The 20847-nt window shown below is 44.7% G+C and overlaps 1 protein-coding gene across 3 annotated transcripts in view; it reads right to left on the reverse strand.

Moving 5' to 3' along the window:
* Nucleotides 1-17668: 17668 nt before the first annotated feature.
* Nucleotides 17669-20847, reverse strand: part of LOC125464492 (multidrug and toxin extrusion protein 1-like) — a 36360-nt gene continuing 33181 nt past the window's right edge. For all 3 annotated transcript variants that reach the window (XM_048556858.2, XM_048556857.2, XM_048556856.2), the window contains 2 exons: nt 20542-20602; nt 17669-19464 (listed from right to left, as the gene is read on the reverse strand). In XM_048556858.2, the coding sequence (XP_048412815.2) occupies nt 19268-19464; nt 20542-20602 (258 nt within the window). In that variant the 3' untranslated portion in view covers nt 17669-19267. The remainder of the gene's footprint in view (nt 19465-20541; nt 20603-20847) is intronic.

The following is a 20847-nucleotide window of genomic DNA, read 5'->3' on the forward strand; positions in this document are numbered from 1 at the left end:
TGGGCATTTTTTTCTATTAATTAGTGGGATATGGACCTCGCCGGCTGGACCAGTATTTCTTGCCTGTCCCTCGTTGCCCTTGAGAAGGTGGGGGTGAGCTGCCTTCTTGAACCGCTGCAGACCATCTGCTGTGGGTTGACCCACAATTCCCTTATGGAAGGAATTCTAGGATTCTGACACAATGACAGTGAAGGAACGGTGATATATTTCCCAGTCAGGATGCTGAGTGACTTGGAGGGGAGCTTGAAGGTGGTGGTGTTCCCATATATCTACTGCTCTTGTCATTCAAATGGAAGTGGTCGTGGCTTTGGAAGGTGCTGCCTGAGGATCTTTGGTGAGTTTCTGCAGTGCATCTTGTAGATGGTACACACTGCCGCTACTGAGCATTGGTGGCGGGGGGAGTGCATGCTTGTGGATGTAGTTGCAACCAAGTGGGCTGCTTTGTCCTGGATGGTGTCAAGCTTCTTGAGTGTTGTGGGGGCTGCGCTCATCCAGGCAAGTGGAGAGTGTTCCATCACACTCCTGACCTGTGCCTTGTCAGTGGTAGACAGGTTTTGGGGAGTTGAGAGGTGAGTTACTCGTCACAATATTACTAACATCTGACCTGTTGTTGTAGCCACTGTGATTATGTAGTTGAGCCCAGTAGAGTTTCTAGTCAATGATAACCCCAGGATGTTGACAGTGGGGAATTCAGTGATGGTTACATTATTGAATGTCAAGGGGCGGTGGATAAATTGACTCTTATCGGTGATGGTCATAGCCTGGCATTTGTGTGGCATGAATATCAGTTGCCACTTGTTAGTTCAAGCCTGGATATTGTCCAGATGTTGTTCTATTTGAACATGGACTGCTTCAGTATCTGAGGCATCATGAATGGCGTTGAGCATTGTGCAATCATTGGTAAACATCCACACTTCTGACCTTATGATGGAGGGAAGGTCATTGATGAAGCAACTGAAAGTGGTTGGGCCAAGGACACACTCAGTCAAATGCAGCCTTGATATCAAGGGCTGTCACTCTCACCTCACCTGTAGAATTCAGCTCTTTGGTCCATGTGTGAACCAAGGCTACAATGAGGTCAGGAGCTGAGTGACCCTGGAGGAACTCAAACTGGGCGTCATTGAGCCAGTTATTTCTGAGTAAGTACTGTTTGATAGCTCTGTTGATAACACCTTCTATCACTTTACTGATGAGCAAGAGGAGCCTGATGGGCCGGTAATTGGCCAGGTTGGATCTGTCCAGCTTTTTGTTTACAGGACATACTTGGGCAATTTTCCATGTTGCCGGGTAAATACCAGTGTTGTATCTGTACTGGAATAGCTTGGCTAGGAGAGCGGCAAGTTCTGGAGCACAAGTCTTCAGGGATATTGCCGGAATGTTGTCAGGGCCCATAGCCTTTGCAGTATTCAGTGTGTCCAACTGTTTCTTGATATCACATAGAGTGAATCGAATTGGCTGAAAATTGGCATCTGTGACGCTGGGGCCAATGGAGGAGGCCGAGATGGATCATCCATTCAGCACTTCTGGCTGAGAATTGCTGCAAATGCTTCAGCCTTATCTTTCACACTGATGTGCTGGGCTCTTCTATCATTGAGGATGCCCACCCATCATTCACGACTTGATGTGGCAGGGCTGCAGAGCTTAGATCTGATCCGTCGGTTGTGGGATCACATAGCTCTGTCTATCACTTGCTGCTTTCACTGTTTGGCATACAAGTAATCCTGTTTGGTGGCTCTACGATCTTCAAGTATGCCTGGTGCTGCTCCTGGAATGCTCTCCTGCACCCTCCATTGAACCAGAGCGGATCCCCTGGCTTGATGGTAATTGCTGGGTGGGGGACACACTGGGCCACGAGGTTACAGATTGTGTTGGAGTGCAATTCTGCTGCTGTTAATAGTCCACAGCGCCCCATGGATGCCCAGTCTTGAGTTGCTAATCTGTGCGAAGTCTGTTCTATTTAGCATGGTGATAGTGCCACACAACATGATAGAGGTTATTCTCAATGTGAAAATGGGACTTGGTCTCCACAAGGACTGTGCAATGGTCACTCTTACTGATACTGTCATGGACAGATGCAGCCCTCCATTCAGAAAAGCACCCATCCACTGCCAGCCTCTGTCTTCTGTAACTGAGCCAGTTTTTTATCCATCTTGCAAGCTCACCTCTGAACCCGTGCGACTTTACCTTCTGTATCAGCCTGCCATGAGAAGCCTTGTCAAAGGCCTTAGTGAAGTCCATGTAGACAATAGCCACTGCCAATCATTGATCATCTTTGTCACTTCGTCAAAAAACTCAATCAAGACACGACCTTCCCTTCACAAAATCACGTTGCTACTCACTAATACTCCCACTTACTTCCAAGTGGGAGTAAATCCTGTTTCAAAGAATCCTCTCCAATAATTTCCCTACCACTGACATAAAGCTCACCAGCCTGTAAGTAGCTGTCACCCTTCTTAAAACAAAGGAATAACATTGGCTATTCTCCAATCCTCTGGGACCTCCCCAGTAGCCAGTGAGGATACAAAGATTGCTGTCAAGGCCCCAGTAATTTCCTCCCTTGCCCCTCTCAGTATTCTGGGGTATATCCCATCAGGACCGGGGGACTTGTCTAACTTGATGTTTTTCAAGACCCCCAACACCTCCTCCTTTTTGATCACAACATGACCCAAACTATCTATACACCCTTCTCCCGACTAATCATTCACAAAGTCCTTCTCTATGGAGAATACTGACACAAAGTGCTCATTTAATACCTCGCCCACTTCCTCTGGCTCCACACATAAATTCCCTTCCCTGCCCCTGAGTGGGCCAAACCTCTCCCTGGTTACCCTCTTGCTCTTTATGTACGTATAAAAAGCCTTGGGATTTTCCTTAATCCTGTTGGCCAATGACTTTTCATGACCCATTTTATCCCTCCTGACTCCTTGCTTAAGTTTCTTTCTACATTCCTTGTATTCCTCCCTTGCTCCGTGTGTTCACAGCCTCCTAGCCTTGACAAATGCTGCCTTTTTCGTTTTGACTAGACTTACAAGATCTCTCGATACCCAAGGTTCCCTAAACTTGCCGTACTTATCCTTCACCCTTACAGGAACATGCCTGAGTTCCAAGTAATTTGAAAGCCTCCCACATACCAGACGTTGATTTTCCCTCAAACATCTACCACCAATCTACATTCTTCAGCTCCTGCCAGAAGGGTAGGCGGTTTTAGTCGTGATGGTCAACATGTCAGTGCAGGCTTGGAGGGTCGGAGGGCCTGTTCTTGGGCTGTAATTTGCTTTGTTCTTTGTTTGTTCAACTGCAGCTCGCAGATCAGTAAGGATGAGGTCAAGATTGCTCTTCCCCCTTGTTGACTCCCTCACCATCTGCCGCAGACCCAGTCTAGCAGCTATGTCCTCTAGGAACTGACCAGCTCGATCAGTAGTACTGCTGCTGAGCATCTCTCGGTGGTGGACATTGAAATCCCCCACCAAGAATACATTCTGTGCCCATGCCAACCTCAGTGCTTCCCCCAAATGTTGTTCAACATGGAGGAGTACTGATTTGTCACCTGATGGAGGACCATATATAGTAATCAGCAAGAGATTTCCTTACCCATCTTTAACCTGAAGCTATGAGTATTTCATGGGGTCCAGAGTCAATGTTGAGGGCTCTCAGAGCAACTTCCTCCCGACTGTATCCCACTGTGTCACCACTTCTGCTGGGTCTGTCCTGCCGGTGGGACAAGATTGAGCTTGAATGTTGGGAATATACAAGGGGACGGATACATTGGGGCTCAGAGATCACAAAGGCTCATTGGAACTGCAAGAGATCACAGACCTATGATGCAAATGGGTGGATCTGCACGGCTGTGAAGATTTGCAGCATTCTTGGGTTCTGTGTGATGAGGCTTCATTATTGCTGTTTGTAAACTAAAGCGCTAAAGTGGAAGTACCATGCATAGGTTGGGTCTCTACTCATTGGAGTTTATCAGAATGATACAGACAGCATGGAAACAGAGCTTTTGGTAAAACTTGTCCATATTGACCAGACATCCCAATATGACCCTAGTCCCATTTACCAACATTTGGCCCAAATCCCTCTAAACTCCTATTCATATACCCCACCAGATACCTTTTTAAATGTTGTAATTACATCCACCTCTACCACTTCCCTGGCAATGGCACAGTGGCTTAGCACCGCTGCCTCACGGTGCCAAGGACCTGGGTTCATTTCAACTTGGGGGGAGGCGATGGCCTAGTGGTATTATTGCTGGACTGTTAATCCAGAGACCCAGATAATTTTCTGGGGACCTGGGTTCGAATCCTGTCGAGGCAGATGGTGTATTTGAATTCAATAAAATATCTGGAATTAAGAGCCCAATGATGACTATGAATCGATTACCGATTGTTGGAAAAATCCATTTGGTTCACTAATGCCCTTTAGGGAAGGAAACTGCCATCCTCACCTGGTCTGGTCTATATGTGACACCAGACCCACAGTAATGTAGCAGACTCTTAACTGCCCTCTGGGCAATTAGGAATGGGCAATAAATGCTGCCTGGCCAGTGACATCCTCATCCCATAAATGAATAAAGGAAAAAGAAATTCCACCCTCGGGCAACTGTCTGTGTGGAGTTTGACCATTCTCCCCATGTCTTCATGCGTTTCCTCCGGGTGCTCCAGTTTCCTCCCACAGTCCAAAGATGTATGGGTTAGGTGAATTGATCATATTAAATTCCCCGTAGTGCCCAGGGATGTGCAGGCTAGGTGCAGCCCTGACAAATGTGAGCTTAGGAGGTGGGTCAGTGTGGGATGCTCTTCAGTGGATTGATGTGGGCTTGATGGGCTGAATGGCCTCCTTCCATGCTGTACAGGGTTCTAAGATTCTATGTCTCCAAATTTGGCTGTGTGTTGAGTTTTACTGTCTGATGAAGCTCCTGCGAATCTCAGTGAGCCTGTTTTGTACACATGCGCTGTATAAATTCAGCCAAGAAAGCGCACCAACACCTCTACTTTCTCAGTAAATTCGGCATGTCCGCAAGGACTACTGCCAATTTTTACAGATGCACGATAGTGAACATCCTATCCGGATGGATCACAGCATGGCACGGTAACTGCTCTGTCCAAGGCTGCAAGGAATTACAGAGAGTTGTGAACACAGCCCGGTCGATCATGAAAACCAATGTAGGTGAGGAGGTATGGAGGACAGATAGGTCAAGGGGGCGGGATGTCCTACTAACCTCATCCCGCCCCCTTGACCTGTCCTTCCTCCCTGGACTGACCTATCCTCTCTCTACTCCCCACCTATACTCACCTTTACTGGCTCCATCCCCGCCTCTTTGACCTGTCGGTCTCCTCTCCACCTATCTATTCCTCTATCCATCTTCTATGCACCTCCCCCTCTCTCCCTATTTATTTCAGAACCCCCATTCCCCCACCCCATTTCTGAGGAAGGGTCTAGGCCCGAAACGTCAGCCTTCCTGCTCCTCTGATGCTGCTTGGCCTGCTGTGTTCATCCAGGTCTACACCTTGTTATCTCAGATTCTCCAGCAGCGGCAGTTCCTACTATTCCACCCATTGACTCCATCTACACTTCCCTTGGGAAATCTGCCAATATAAACAAAGCCCCCTCCTACCCCAGTTAAACTCTCTGTCACCCTCTTCCATTGGGCAGAAGGTACAAAAGTTTCAAAACACATACCAGCAGATTCAAGAACAGCTTCTTCCCCGCTGTTATCAGACTTTTGAATGGACCTTTCATATATTAGAGTTGATCTTTCTCTGCACCTTCCCTGTAGCGGTAACACTACATTCTGCACTCTGTTCTATTACCCTGATTTGTTCAGATAGCACACAAAACAATACTTTTCACTATATCTCAGTGACAATAATAAATCAAATCAAATCAAGCTGTTGGTGTCAATAGAGTCTATCTCACCAGCCAGCGAGTGCCCTCCACGAGTGAACCGTCCTCCCATGTGAGCCAAGTGACTGCCAGGGAGTGAACTCCCCATGAAATACATTAAGATGGAGCCCAATTTCACCCTCACCCATTGACCCCCACACACATGGGACTTCCAGGATGGGTCACTGACAATGGTGATGAGCTGGGACCCTAAGCTGATGATCCTGTTCTTTAGCCTGGGGCCACTGAAGCAACTGTTGGGCTCTAGTGGCCCTTCCATTGAGTGCAGCAGGGAAAGACCAGGCTTTTTCACAAGGAACATCTCATCAGCTGATAAAGGCACTGAGCTCGAAACTGATAGAAAGCAATGCAATTTCATCGCTGTTTTATGCAGGTGAAATTAGGATCAACAAATTTGAACATTCTTAACATGAACTCACCACTATGGCAAGACTGACTGCACCCAATTCAATTTTATTTAAATATCCACAGAATACAGAGCTTATAATAGTTATGAGAATTACCATCAGCTGTGACAATAAATGCACAAGGAAAATGAATGAGAAATAATATTTACAGTCAATTAATTTTGGCCAAACTCCTTTTACACATATGAAGAAACAAATGAGACCTATATTTCAGACTTGAAACAAGTGTCTTTCTCAAAAGGTGATACTATTTACTAAATGATTTCATTGAGGTTTTAAGGATAATGAAGGAAAAGTGACAACATTGACTCAAGCAATTCATTTGCCCATGAGGAGCCTAAACATCAAGGGAAGCAAATTGGGAGTAATGGCTGTTGAAGTTCTGAAACAAAGTCAAGCAGAAAATTCTCGCCTTCAAGTTAATGAAACTGGGGATTAAGATAGCAGGCAAGGTCAATGAAGTGATTTTTTTCTGAAACAAAGTTAATTAAATGAATTGCAGTGAATGAAATTTGATTGACGGGAAGTAAATGAATAAATTGGTATTTGAAGGGAATTATTTAAAGAGGTGCAGTGAAAAGAATTGCGTAAATGAGTTCATTGAACGAAATGATACAAGTGGGTTTGATGGACCATTAGACACATTTCTGGAGTAGATGGAGTGTGAAGGACACAGTGAGATTTCAGATGGGTGCAAACTCACCATTTACCAATCAGGAAATCTCGTTCACTTCCTGCAAACACTTGTTTCAAGTCTGAAATAAAGGCTTTGTTTGTTTCTTTATATATATATAAAAAGAGTTGGACCAAAATTAATTCCCTGATTTTTCTCAGGAATATGTTCAATTTCTGTGGGCAGAAATTGCCAGAGGTTAGTTGCACTGAATTCTCCACTTTTCCAATTCTTCTCTCGATTAGGAAAAATAAACTCCCTTTTTAATATCCCCTCCCACACAGTCTGATGCCACCATCCTAACCAAGAAATCCCACATCATAGGGTTCGTCTATTCCCTAACACCCAGTGTCTTCTAATCTGATCATTTTTTTGACAATACCATGACTTTCAGAGGTGTATTTTGAAGAGAAGTTTTACACCAGAGGTACGAACTGTCTATTGAAATCCCATAGAATAAACAACTTGAGGCCTTGGAATTTTTTTTCTAAGGTTAGAACATTAGAAGCAGCCTGCATGGGTGGGGTCAAGCTCCCACGGAACCAGGATTTTTAGCTTTCGTTTTTGATAACAGTTATTGGGGTCTTGAAGCTCTCTCAGTTACAGCTAAAATCTGGGACTTTCTTCTTGCTGCTGGACTCGCACATGAGGCAATCTATTTTACTGAATTTGTCTTTGTCAAGGATATGTTTATGGGATGTTACTACATTTGAGTAGTTACTGTTCAGTAGTAAAATAATCTTTTATTCTGTTAAGTTTTCCAGTAGAGTCAAGTTATTCCAATTTCTTCTTTCTTTTGCAGCATTTTAACTATTGTGTATGAATAAAGTGTGCTTTGATTCAAATCTGGTAGTTTAACCAATCAAATTACATTCCGAACACAATGCCTGGTACTTGCCTTTACAATAAGAGAAGCTTAGGATTTAGGCTACCTTCGTAACATGTTGTGAGGGGGTTTGGTCTGGTCCTTAACAGTTTCAATTTTAAATATATTCCTACATCTAGAAGACGATGTTTCAGAACTCCTGCTATTGACATACATCTTCTGCCCTTGTCTTTCTCAGTTGTACAGGTTATGAGTTTAGAAGGTGCTGTTGAAGAAGCCTTGGTGTGTTATTACAGTGTATCTTCTAGATGGTACACATGGCTGTTGCTGTTAAGCAGTGGTGAAGTGTATGAATATTGAAGGTAGTGGATGGGTGTGAATCAAGCAGCTGCTTTGTTCTGGATGGTACCCAGCCCATTGGGTGATTTTGGCACCAGCTAGGAAGGATTTTTTTTTTTAAAAAGCATATTCTCTATTTCAGAACTCTGAGATGCAGAGGGATCTGGACATCTTAGTGGATGAATTACAAAAGGTTAGTGTTCAGGTACAGCAAGTAGAATATTGTTATTAAAAGATGATGTTGAGAAGCCAGGACAAAGGACATGTGCGTTGAATGCTTGTGATTTGAATTAAACCTGTTGGACTATAACATGGTGTCGTCTGACTTCTAAATTTATTGAAATAAAATAAAGAATTGTAGTTTCTAGAGATCTGAAACACACAAAACAGAAATAGCTTGTGAAATTCAGTATGTTTGGCAGCATCTGTGGAGAGAAAACAAAGTTAACATTTCTGAAGAAGGGTTGCTTGATTCAAAATTTTAACACTGCTTGAGAACATAGAACATAGAACAATACAGCGCAGAACAGGCCCTTTGGCCCTCGGTGTTGCACTGACCTGTGAACTAATCTAAGCCCATCCCCCTACACTATCCCATCATCATCCATATGCTTATCCAATGACTGTTTAAATGCCCCTGATGTGGCTGAGTTAACTACACTGGCAGGCAGGGCGTTCCACGCCTTTACCACTCTCTGAGTAAAGAACCTGCCTCTGACATCTGTCTTAAATCTATCACCCCTCAATTTGTAGCTATGCCCCCTTGTGTAAGCTGAAGTCATCATCCTCGGAAAAAGACTCTCACTGTCCACCCTATCTAATCCTCTGATTATCTTATATGTCTCTATTAAATCCCCTCTTAGACTTCCTCTCCCCAATGAGAACAGACCCAAGTCCCTCAGCTTTTCTTCATAGGGCCTTCGCTCCAGACCAGGCAACATCCTGGTAAATCTCCTCTGCACCTCTTCCAATGCTTCCACATCCTTCCTGTAATGGGGCGACCAGAACTGCACACAATATTCAGAGATCTATTCTTGCTGCATCTCCCTCCAATTGATACCATTTTATAGAGCATGGGAAGAGGGTATGTTTCTCAAGCCTATGTTTTCTGTTCTCTTTCTGACCAACACAAGATGAAATGCTTCAACTACTTCTCTCGTTTTAGTGACGTTTAAACACTGTGCTACTGAGCAACCATGTATTCATTTGTTGTTTTACATAATTCTACGCACAAATGAGTTCTGTTTACTTCAGTTTTCTTTTTGAAATTCATATTTGATTTTGTGCCAAACGTTATTTTGAAGCCAAAAGCAAACATGACATCTGGTGTCATTTTGTACCTTTTTGCTAGTTTTTCCTTGGGCTAGAAGAGAGTCAGAAAGTGGCCTATCTGTCCACCCACCTCAGACCTAGACATGAGGCACCACCAGCTACATTATTCCCCCAAGGGGCGCAGTGGATAAATCAGGACAATGCTGGTATGTGGGAAGATTCTGACTGGCTTATGGACTTGCTGGTGTTAGATCTGCATGAGATAGTTGGAATACGATATATTAATCACTGGGGGGGAAGGTACGTTGGGGGGAAGGTATGTCCAGTAACCATCTGAACCAGTCTATCATCCTGGTCGCATACCCTAACTTGTCCCATTCCCCTGTCACCCTTTTGCTCACTCACACATACTGTGGGTCAATGTTCATCTGATTTCACCACCATGAAGTGCCTTGAGATGGTAAAGACAAATGAATACATGATGAACAACAGGACCCCAGGAATGTTGGTGTATATGTGCACTGGTCCCTTAAAGGTGGCAGGACTGGTAGCTAAAGTGGTTAAGAAATCAGAGGGGCTTCTTGCTTTTATTCAATCAGGCATAGAGTTTAAGAGCCGGTAGGTTATGCTAGAACTGTATAGAAAGTTGGTTAGGCCACAGCTAGAGTATTGTGTGCAATTCTGGAATTCACACTCTCGGAGGGATGTGATAGCACTGGACAGGGTGCACAGGAGATTGACCAGGACCTAGGGCTGGAGAGTTTCAGTTGCAAAGAGAGATTGAAGAGACTGGGATTGCTTTCCTTGGAACAGAGGAGACCGAGAGGGACATGATTGAGGAAAATTCCAGAACCAAGAGGTTATGGTGAAGCTGTACAAAACGCTGGTGCGGCCGCACTTGGAGTATTGTGTACAGTTCTGGTCACCGCATTATAAGAAGGATGTGGAAGCTTTGGAAAGGGTGCAGAGGAGATTTACTAGGATGTTGCCTGGTATGGAGGGAAGGTCTTACGAGGAAAGGCTGAGGGACTTGAGGCTGTTTTCATTAGAGAGAAGAAGGTTGAGAGGTTACTTAATTGAAACATATAAAATAATCAGAGGGTTAGATAGGGTGGATAGGGAGAGCCTTTTTCCTAGGATGGTGACGGCGAGCACGAGGGGGCATAGCTTTAAATTGAGGGGTGAAAGATATAGGACAGATGTCAGAGGTAGTTTCTTTACTCAGAGAGTAGTAAGGGAATGGAACGCTTTGCCTGCAACGGTGGTAGATTCGCCAACTTTAGGTACATTTAAGTCGTCATTGGATAAGCATATGGATGTACATGGAATAGTGTAGGTTAGATGGGCTTGAGATCGGTATGACAGGTCAGCACAACGTCGAGGACTGAAGGGCCTGTACTGTTCTGTAATGTTCTATGTTCTAAAATATAATTATAAGGAGCATAGATAGGGTAGACAGGTAGAAACTTTTCTGGTTGAGGGAGGTATCAGTGCCTGAGGGGGGATAGATTTAAGGGAAGGGAAGGAGGTTTAGAAGCGATATGAGAAAACACTTGTTCATTCAGAGGGTAGTGGGAATCTGGAGCTCACTGCTCATATGGGTGGTAGAGGTCGAAACCTTCATAACTTTTGAAGTCAATGTCCAGGTCCTTCATTTTGCTGATATTGAGGGAGAGATTGTTGTTTTTACACCACGTCACTGGGAATTCAATCTCTTTCCTCATCGTTGTCGGAGATTCAATCCACTATGGTGGTGTCATCAGCGAATCTGTAAATGGAGGCAGAGCTGAATTTGGCCGCACAGTTGTGCGTGTATAAGGAGTTAGTAAGAGCCGGGTATGCAGCCTTGCAGGACATCAGTATTGAAGATTATCTTGTCGCCAATCTTTACTGATTGCACTCTACAGATCAGGAGGTTGAGGATCCAGTTGCCGGGGGGAAAGCAGAGCCCTACATCTCAGAGTTTGGAGATGAATTTGGTTGGAATTCTGGTGTTGAAGGTGGAGCTGAAGTCTATAAATAGGAATCTGATATAGGTGTCCTTGTTGTCTAGATGTTCCGGGGAGGCCCTATTGTGACGATAGGTGAATTGTAGTGGATTAATGCCATCTGGGAGCCTGGGGTTGACGTGTGCCATTGCTAACCTCCCGAAGCATTTCATAATGATGGGTGTCAGGGTCCGTGGGTGGCATGTTGCCTGATTTTTCTTTGGCACTGGGACAATAGTGGTCTTCTTGAAGCAAATGGGAACCTCACATCGCAGTGAGGAGAGATTAAAGATACTTGTGAGTACTCCTGCCAGCTGGACCTGAGTGCACAGCTTAGGGCACCAGTCGGGCCAGTTGCTTTCCGTGGGTCCATTCTCAAGAAATGGGTGCAGGTGCACTCGAGGCTGGGGGAGGCAGGTGACATCACTTACACTGATCTCTGGGGAAGGACACACTATTGTCAGTGATCCGACTCAATCTTGTTTTGTAGCCTGTTATATCATGTAAGCCTCACCACAGTCAACATGTTCATGTGCTTAGTCTGGGAGTCTAGTTTGGATTGGCACGGTCCCTTGGCATCCATGGTGGCAATGCAACGATCGTACCTAAAGTCTCAATTATGCAATACACGTTTCTCAGTCTCACAGCAGAACCAAGAGCCCTGTAAAACAAGTGTAAGAGTGTTTCATAAAGAACCATGGCTGATACCTGCAATTAACATAGAAAACAACTGATGCTGTCTCAGGGATAGCTATCAGGGCACAGTAAGAGCGAGAGTTAGAGTCTGACAGACGGGGAGAAAGAGAAAGATGTGATAGGTACATTTCTGCAATTTCAACGTCAATGTAATCAGATTCAAAACCTGACTTCTAACTGGAGGTATTGGTGTAGTCCTGCTACAGGAAAAATAAAAAGTGAAACTTCAAAGGGTTCAGAAAAGATTTACAAGGATGTTGCCAGGGTTGGAGGGTTTGAGCTACAGGGAGAGACTGAATAGGCTGGGGCTGTTTGCCCTGGACCATCAGAGGGGTGACCTTAAGGGATTTATAAAATCAGTTGGGGCATGGATAGGTGAATGGCAGGGATCTTTTTCCCCAGGGAATTCTTATCAGTTATAAGATGATTGGGTCAACATGTCAGAGAAGACAGGGAACATAGAACATAGAACTGTACAGCACAGTACAGACCCTTCGGCCCTATTATGCTACTAAGATCAATCTACCCTGCATACCCTACATTTTACTATCCTCCATGTGCCTATCCAAGAGTCACTTAAAAGTCCCTAATGTATCTGACTCCACTACCACGACCAGCAGCACATTCCACACACCCACCACACTGTGTAAAAAAACCTACCTCTGACATCTCCCCATGCCTTCCGCCAATCACCTTAAAATTATGCCCCTTCGTAATAGTCATTTCCACCCTGGGAAAAATGTTTCTGGCTATCCACTCTATCTATGCCTCTCATAATCTTGTCAACCTCTATCAAGTCACCTCTCATCCTTCTTTGCTGCAATGAGAAAAGTTCTAGCTCCCTCAATCTTTGCTCATAAGACCTGCTCTCCATTCCAGGCAGCATCCTGGTAAATCTCCTCTGCACCCTCTCCCTAGCTTCCACATCCTTCCTGTAATGAGGTGACCAGAACTGAACACAGTATTCCAAGTGTGGTCTAAGCAGACTTTTACAGAGCTGCAGCATAACCTCACTGCTCTTAAACTCAATCCCCCTGCCAATGAAAACCAACACACCATATGCCTTCTTAACAACCCTATCAACTCGGGTCACAACTTTGAGGGAACTATGGACATGGACCCCAAGATCCCTCTGTTCTTCCACACTGCCGAGAATCCTGCCATTAATCCTGTATTCTGCATTCAAATTCGACCTTCCAAAATGAATCACTTCACACTTTCCTGGACTGAATTCCATCTGCCACTTCTTTGCCCAGCTCTGCATCCTGTCAATGTCCCGTTGCAACCTACAACAGCCCTCCACACTGTCCACAACTCCACCAACCTTCGTGTCATCAGCAAACTTATTAATCCACCCTTCCATTTGCACATCCAAGTCATTTATAAACATCACAAAGAGCAGACGTCCCAGAACAGATCCCTGCAGAACACCACTGGTCACCGAGCTCCAGGCTGAATATTTTCCATCGACTACCACCCTCTGACTTCTATTGGACAGCCAATTCTGTATCCAGTCAGCCAAATTTCCCTGAATCCCATGCCTCCTTTCTTTCTGAATTGGCCTACCATGGGATACCTTATCAAACGCCTTGCTAAAATCCACATACACCACATCCACTGCTCTACCCTCATTGATGAGTTTTGTCACATCCTGAAAGAATTCGATAAGGCTTGTAAGGCATGGCCTGGCCCTCACAAAGCCACGCTAACTGCACTTTTCCAAATAATCATAAATACTATCTCTCAGAATACTCTCCAATAATTTGCCCACCACATAAATAAGACCGACTGGTCTGTAATTTCCAGGATTATCCCTCTTCCCTTTCTTGAACAAGGGAATGACATTTGCCACCCTCTAATCTTCTGGCACTACTCCAGTGGACAGTGAAGGTACAAAGATCATTGCCAAAGGGCAGCAATCTCTTCTCTCACTTCGTATAGTTACCTTGAGTATATCCCATCTGGCCCAGGGAACTTATCTAGCCTCATGTTTTTCAAAATTTCTAGCACATCCTCCTTCTTAACATCAACCTGCTTGAGCATATCTGCCTGTTTCATGCTGTCCTCACAAACATCAAGATCCCTCTCGCTGATGAATACTGAAGTAAAGTATTCATTAAGAACCTCCCCTACCTCCTCTGACTCCGCACATAAAAGTTTCCTCCTCTATCCCTGGTTGGCCCTACCCTCACTCTGGCCATCCTCTTGTCCCCCACATAAGTATAGAAGGCCTTGGGGGTTGCCTTGATCCTACCCACCAAGGTCTTTTCATACCCCCTTCTAGCTCTCCTAAATCCATTCTTCAGTTCCTTCCTGGCTACCTTGTAAACCTCTAAAGTCCTGTCCGATCCTTGTTTCCTTAACCTTAAGTAAGCTTCTTCACAAGGAGCTGTACAATTTTGCTGATTGTTTTGACCTGATGGCAATAGAAAATGCTTCCCAGTGAGGGGTAAGTAGCTATTCTGCTGTAGTTGCTGTACAAACTTAACCTTTTAAAATGTTTGTAAAGCACCTATTGCATGAAAGCAGCTGTGTCACTACTTATATCAAAAACCTAAAACAGTTCATTTTTTAAAATCCACAGTTAACATACAAACATTGAAACGTTCTTCTGCCTTGATCTCCTTCCTGAAGTCTCAGCATCTCATACCCAAACCTGCAACACATCCCTTTTCCCTGCACTCCTGTGCTCACAGATCCACATTGCGAACCCATATTTTATTTGATTAAACAACTGCGAAGTGCCTTAAAATGGATTCCTACATGAAAGGCACTATATAAATGCAGATTATTACCATACACTACCAGTACTGAAAGGCTGGATCAGCGTCTTTACAAAAATGCTGTGCAGCTTCTACTGTTAATGCCTCTGTTTCACGATGAATATAATTTGTGTATGTCAACTGCATCATTACAGTACCTTCCAAATCCTTCTAAGCTATTGTTTGTTAGAGCATTACCTCAAGCTCTTTGTACCAGGACTGCTATTGGAAAGGTTTTTAGATGATATGTTGTGGTTGGATTCAAAAACCACAACAATTGCATCAAAATAACGAACTTGACTAAATTTGCAATAAATTCCGACAACAGGTGCTTTTGCAAATTAAGTTTTCAATATGCTTCACATAAAGATGAGTTTATTCAGCTGTCACATGGATAGCATTTCTGTCGGACTAAAGAGGAGTTTGACCACACAGTCAGAGTGGTTTCAAAGATAATGCAGAGCACATGACATATGCTCAAATGAGAAAAATGCCAATTCCCAAAGACCAGAATAATGTTTTTGAGATACATAATAACACAAGGCATTGTGGTGGACCCCAGAAAGATTAGGGCCATCAGTTTGAGTTTCCATAAGCAAAGTACATCGACAAAGTGCAATGCTTCCTAGAATTGGCACATCAAGTTCTGAAAAAGAGTCATACTGGACTCAAAGTATTAATTTTATTTTGCTCTGCAAAAATGCAACTAGACATGCTGAGTTTCTGAGTTTGCACCCAGCATCCTGCTCTTAACGGAGTTTACTCCTGACCTGGTGCTGACTTTAACCTGGACGGTAACTACACCTCATTTGAGGGACAAGACTGAGAAGGCAAAACTCACACGCAGGAACTGTCGGCACCGATCTGCATCACAAATCAGCCATCCAGCCAACTGAACTAACTGATAACCCCAGCCCACCATGCCAAAAGCTTAAAATCTCAGGTAGCTTTCTCCCCAGAGGTGGGTCTGGGGGGTTAGGCTTAGGATGGTGCTCCAATGTTGGGGGTAGTACAGAAGAGCTGCAACCTCATTTAGAAATGACCTCTGGCAGGATCAGGATATCGGTTGAATTTAAAACTAATAGGAGAGGATTCAATTCCACAACTTGCATTTGGAAACCTTATAACAAGTGCCTAGTTTCTGGTGGATAGCTAGATAGATAAAGCACAGAAAAAGACATCCAAGCTGGAGAAACCTACAAACAACCTCAACTACCAGTCCCTTTCTAACCCCAGGTCAATGCTTTTTTTGTCCCCCTTTTATTCCTGGATGGGATGAGGGTATCGCCGGCGAGACACCATTTATTGTCCATCCTTAATTGCCCAGAGGACATTTCAGAGTCAACCACATTGCTGGGGGTCTGGAGTCACATGTAGGCCAGACGAGGTAAGGATGGCAGTTTCCTTCCCTAAAAGGACATTAGTGAATCAGATCTTTTTTTTCTCTCCGAACTCATGATCATCATTAGATTCTTAATTCCAGATATTGTATTGAATTCAAATTCCACCATCTGCCGTGGGGGGATTTGTACCTGCATCGCCCGAATGTTAGCCGGCTCTCTGGATTAACAGTCTAGCGACAATACCACTCGGCCATCGCCTCCCTCTAATTGCTGTGCAATCTCTTGTGATGCATCACATGCAATTATACAAAGGCGGTTTCAGATTCTTCATTCTGAAGAAGGGCTACCAGACCTGAAACATTAATGCTGCGTTCTCTCCCCACAGATGCTGCCAGGCCCTGCTGTAAATGGAGACATCTCATGAACCCAACCTCAAGATTTTTAACTTCAGAATGATTTAGGAAGTCCCTGAGCCCAATTGCAAATCCATTTCTATATCACTTACCATCATTGTTTTTTTCTTCATGGTTGTGGGGCCCTCAGGTACTTTCATACATGAAAAGGTGCTACACAACTGGAATTCATTCTTGCGATTGAACTAGGCGGCCACTTTGTGGAGACCGAGGCAGTTATCTACTTCCATTTTGTTTCTGGATGGTCAGCCACATCCTTAAAACCAGCTCCATGGTGAAGGTTCTATCCCTCCAGGAAAGCGCGACGGTCTAGTGGTACTATTGTGCAATGATTACCTGAGTAAATGTTCTCGGGGCCCAGCTTCAAGTACCACCATGGCAGATGGTGGAATCTGAATTCAAATTTTTTAAAAATGGAATTAAGAGTCTAATGGTGACCATAAATTAGAAGCTAGCCTAATGCCAAGCGTGTTACTATTGTCATAAAAAACCACCAGCTTCGCTAATGCCCTCTAGAGCAGGAAACCTGTCATCCTTACCAGGTTTGGCCTACATATGTCATGAGACTGGAAAACACGGTGGTTAGCACTGCTGAGTCACGGTGCCAGGGATATGGGTTTGATTCCACCCTCAGTGCCATTCTCCCCGTGTCTCCATCGGTTTCCTCCCACAGTCCAAGTAGGTACAGGTGAGACGGACTGACCATGCTAAATTTCCCTGTAGTGTCCAGGGATGTGTGGGTTAGGTGCAGAAAACAGAAGGTTATAGGAACAGGACAGGGGGTGTTGGGTCTGGGTGGGATGCTCTTCAGAGGGTTGGTGCTGAATCGATGGGCTGAATAGCCTCCTTCCTCACTGTAGGAATTCTAGACTGGACTTGTAGCAGCATGTGTCACTTCCTGTCCCCCATACTTCCACTGTTTCGAATTTCCTCTGGACAATCAAATATTTTCTGACCAATAAGTGAACAGAGAACCAGTAAGCCTTTCAGAGCACTGCAAACTGTACAATCAACCATTGGGTAGGAGTTCAACATCACTCTACTGGTTCAAGGTCAATGTTCAATTTATTTTTCTTCAGCACACCGTGGACTCAATATAATCATACTCCCTCTGAATATGCCCGAACATATTAGTTAGCAGCAAATTTGGAGACAGAACAATTTTTACTCTTCAGTTTATTGGTTGAATACACAAATATCCCTAACACGTTAAATATAAACTAACTACACGCATAACTGAGAGAAGAAAATCCGATACAAACTACAGGAAGAGGGAAAGCTGACTGGGTACTGCCATGCATTAATCACCTGTCTTTCATCTCAGGCGCTTGAACTCAAATCCAACACAGAATAGACTCACAGAGTTGTACAGCACAGAAACAGGCCCTTTGAACCAACTTATCCATGCCGACCAGATATCCTAATAAATCTAGTCCCATTTACCAGCATCTGGCTCATATCCCTCTAACTCTTCCCATTCATATACCAATCCAGATGCCTTTTAAATGTTGTAATTGTACCAGCATCCACCACTTCCTCTGGCAGCTCATTCCATACACGCACCACCCTCTGCATCAAAAAGTTGCCCCTTAGGTTCCTTTTAAATGTCGCTACTCTCCACTTAAACCTATGCCCTCTAGTTTCTGACTCCCTCACACCAGGGATTGCTAGAGAAACTCAGTGGGCCTGGCAGCGTCTGTGGAGAGGGGAGGCAGAGTTAATGTTGCAAGTCCAGTGACCCTTTTGAAAGTTTTGCCGTTTTTCTCTCCACAGATGCTGTGCTTCACCAGCACTCCATTTTTGTCTATTCACCCTATCCATGCCCCTCATGAGCTCTATAATGTCACCCCTCAAGCTCCGACATTCCAGGAAAAATAGCCTCAGTCTATTCAGCCTCTCCCTATAGCTCAAGCCCTCCACCCCCGGCAACATCCTTGTAAACCTTTCAAGTTCCACAACATCCTTCCTCCAGCAGGGAGACCAGAACTGCACGCAGTACTCCAAAAGTGGCCGAACCAATGTCCTGTACATCCGCAACATGAACGTCCAGCTACTATACTCAATGCACTGGCCAATAAAGGCAAGCTTCATTACTATCCTTTCTACCTGTGACTCCACTTTCAAAGAACTATGAACCTATGAAATTCCGGAATTTCATCCTTTGCAGGAATTTACAAGAACAGAACCCTCACAGATGTGGGGGGGAATGACTAGCCCCATCGTAGGAGAAAGATTTTCACTCTCAGTCAATCAAAAACAGGAACGAAAACAAAGTTGCTGGAAAAGCTCATCAGGTCTGGCAGCATCTGTGGAGGAGAAAACAGTTGACTTTTCGGGTCCGGGGTGTTGACCCTTCCTCAGAGCCGATGGTGGCTGGGAAAACGTCAGTTCATACGCAGGGAAATGCAATCAAAAACAGGGATTGCTGGAGAAACTCAGTGGGCCTGGCAGAGCCTGTGGAGAGGGGACGCAGAGTTAATGTTGCAAGTCCAGTGACCCTTATGAAAGTTTTGCCGTTTTTCTCTCCACAAACGCTGCGCTTCTCCAGCACTCCTTTTTTGTTTCGGATTTCCAGAGTCCTCTATTTATTTAGTGTCCGCTGCAAGACGGGAAGCCTTCAGCGGGCATTCCTCTACAGTTACCGCTAAACAGTGAAGTGGACAGTGATCCCGACAGCCAGAACTACCAATCCCGCCACAACGGCAAGACCACGACGAACGACCAATTGGGCAGGCGACAAGATACCAGCTGCTAAGGTACTCGCTATCAGCGTGGTGTGTTCCAGCTGATGTGGGTCCTCCTGGCCCTGCGACAACGCTGAGGAGCCATCTTCTGCAAGATCTGGAACACAAGCGTTTTAGAAGCAACAAATATTTATAACGCCATAGCTGTGGTCAGCACAGATTTCCCTGTACAGCAGTGTTGCGGTAATGTCAGCAAACTGGTAATCAAGGAGCACAGGCTAACACGGGGCTTCAAATCCTATCAGAGTGGAACTTAAATTCAATTAACACAAAAATCTGGAACGGAAAGCTAGTCTCAATAATCGTAACCAGGAAACTAGCGGCAATTGTTTTAAAAACCTCTCTGTTTCACTAATGCCCTTTAGGAAGGGAACTCTGCCGTCCTTATCTGGGTCCGGCCTACACGTGACTCCAGACCACCAACATTTTGGTTGACTCTAATCTGCCCTCTGAAAAGCCGAGCCTTTAAGGGCAATTAGGGATGAGCAACTTCTCCTCACCTTGCCAGCAAACAGCAAAGAAAAATAAATATTGGAGTTCACACTTTTGATGGGTTGGCTCAGCTTCTGCTCCAGATGAGGCTGGAGTGATGTTGATCACGACTAGACTTCAAACCTCTCCAACACCGGTAAATGAAGTGAGGTGATTTGATCACGTTGTGCTTGTTGTTTTTTGGGAGAACTTTGCGATAAGCAAACGGGCTGTCACGAGGGTTGTAGTGGGATTGTCATGAGACTAATAATCCTGAGGCCCAAGTTAATGGTCTGGGGCCATGGGCTCAAAGCCCACCACAGTGAAATGGGATTCAACAATAATCTGAATTAAAGGATAGCTAGTCAATTGTTGTAAAAACCCATCACGTTCACTAATGCCCTTTAGGGAAAGAAATCTGCTGTCCTTACCTGTCAATCCTGACAACACAGCTATGTGGTTGACTCTTAACTACTCTAGTACATGGCAATGAGTTTTGGCTCAGCCAGTGATGTGAAAATCCAATGAATTTAAAAATAACCTACCATTGAAAAAAGTTTGAACCTAATTCCTGAGCAAATAAAGTTGTAACGCCTATAACTCACTAATTTGAAATGGTTACATAATGTGAAACAAGAGAAGCAATACAGCCCTGGCCCTATCTAGCTTCATATCAAATGCAATGTATCGTATCTGCAATTACCAAAGCTCAAGCCAACTGCGCTGGGCCCAGTTTCCTTCCTCAATCCCGTTCTCTCTTGAGCCTGAAGGGAAACAGAATTGGAGTCAAATGTTAAATTGTTTCTTCATTGAACACTCAGTGATCAGAACCATGATCTATGTGCACAGAACCTCAAAGCAGTCGCACAGTTAGAGGGAATTTTGGGGATGAGCTGCCTTCTTGAACCAACACACTCCTGGAGCGTAGGAACCCCCGCAATCCCGGAGCCTAGGGACCCCCGCACTGCCGCACTCCCGGAGCGTAGGGACCCCCGCAATCACGGAGCGT

Source organism: Stegostoma tigrinum, chromosome 27, assembly GCF_030684315.1.
Source record: "Stegostoma tigrinum isolate sSteTig4 chromosome 27, sSteTig4.hap1, whole genome shotgun sequence".
In the NCBI taxonomy this organism is placed as follows: Eukaryota; Metazoa; Chordata; class Chondrichthyes; order Orectolobiformes; family Stegostomatidae; genus Stegostoma; species Stegostoma tigrinum.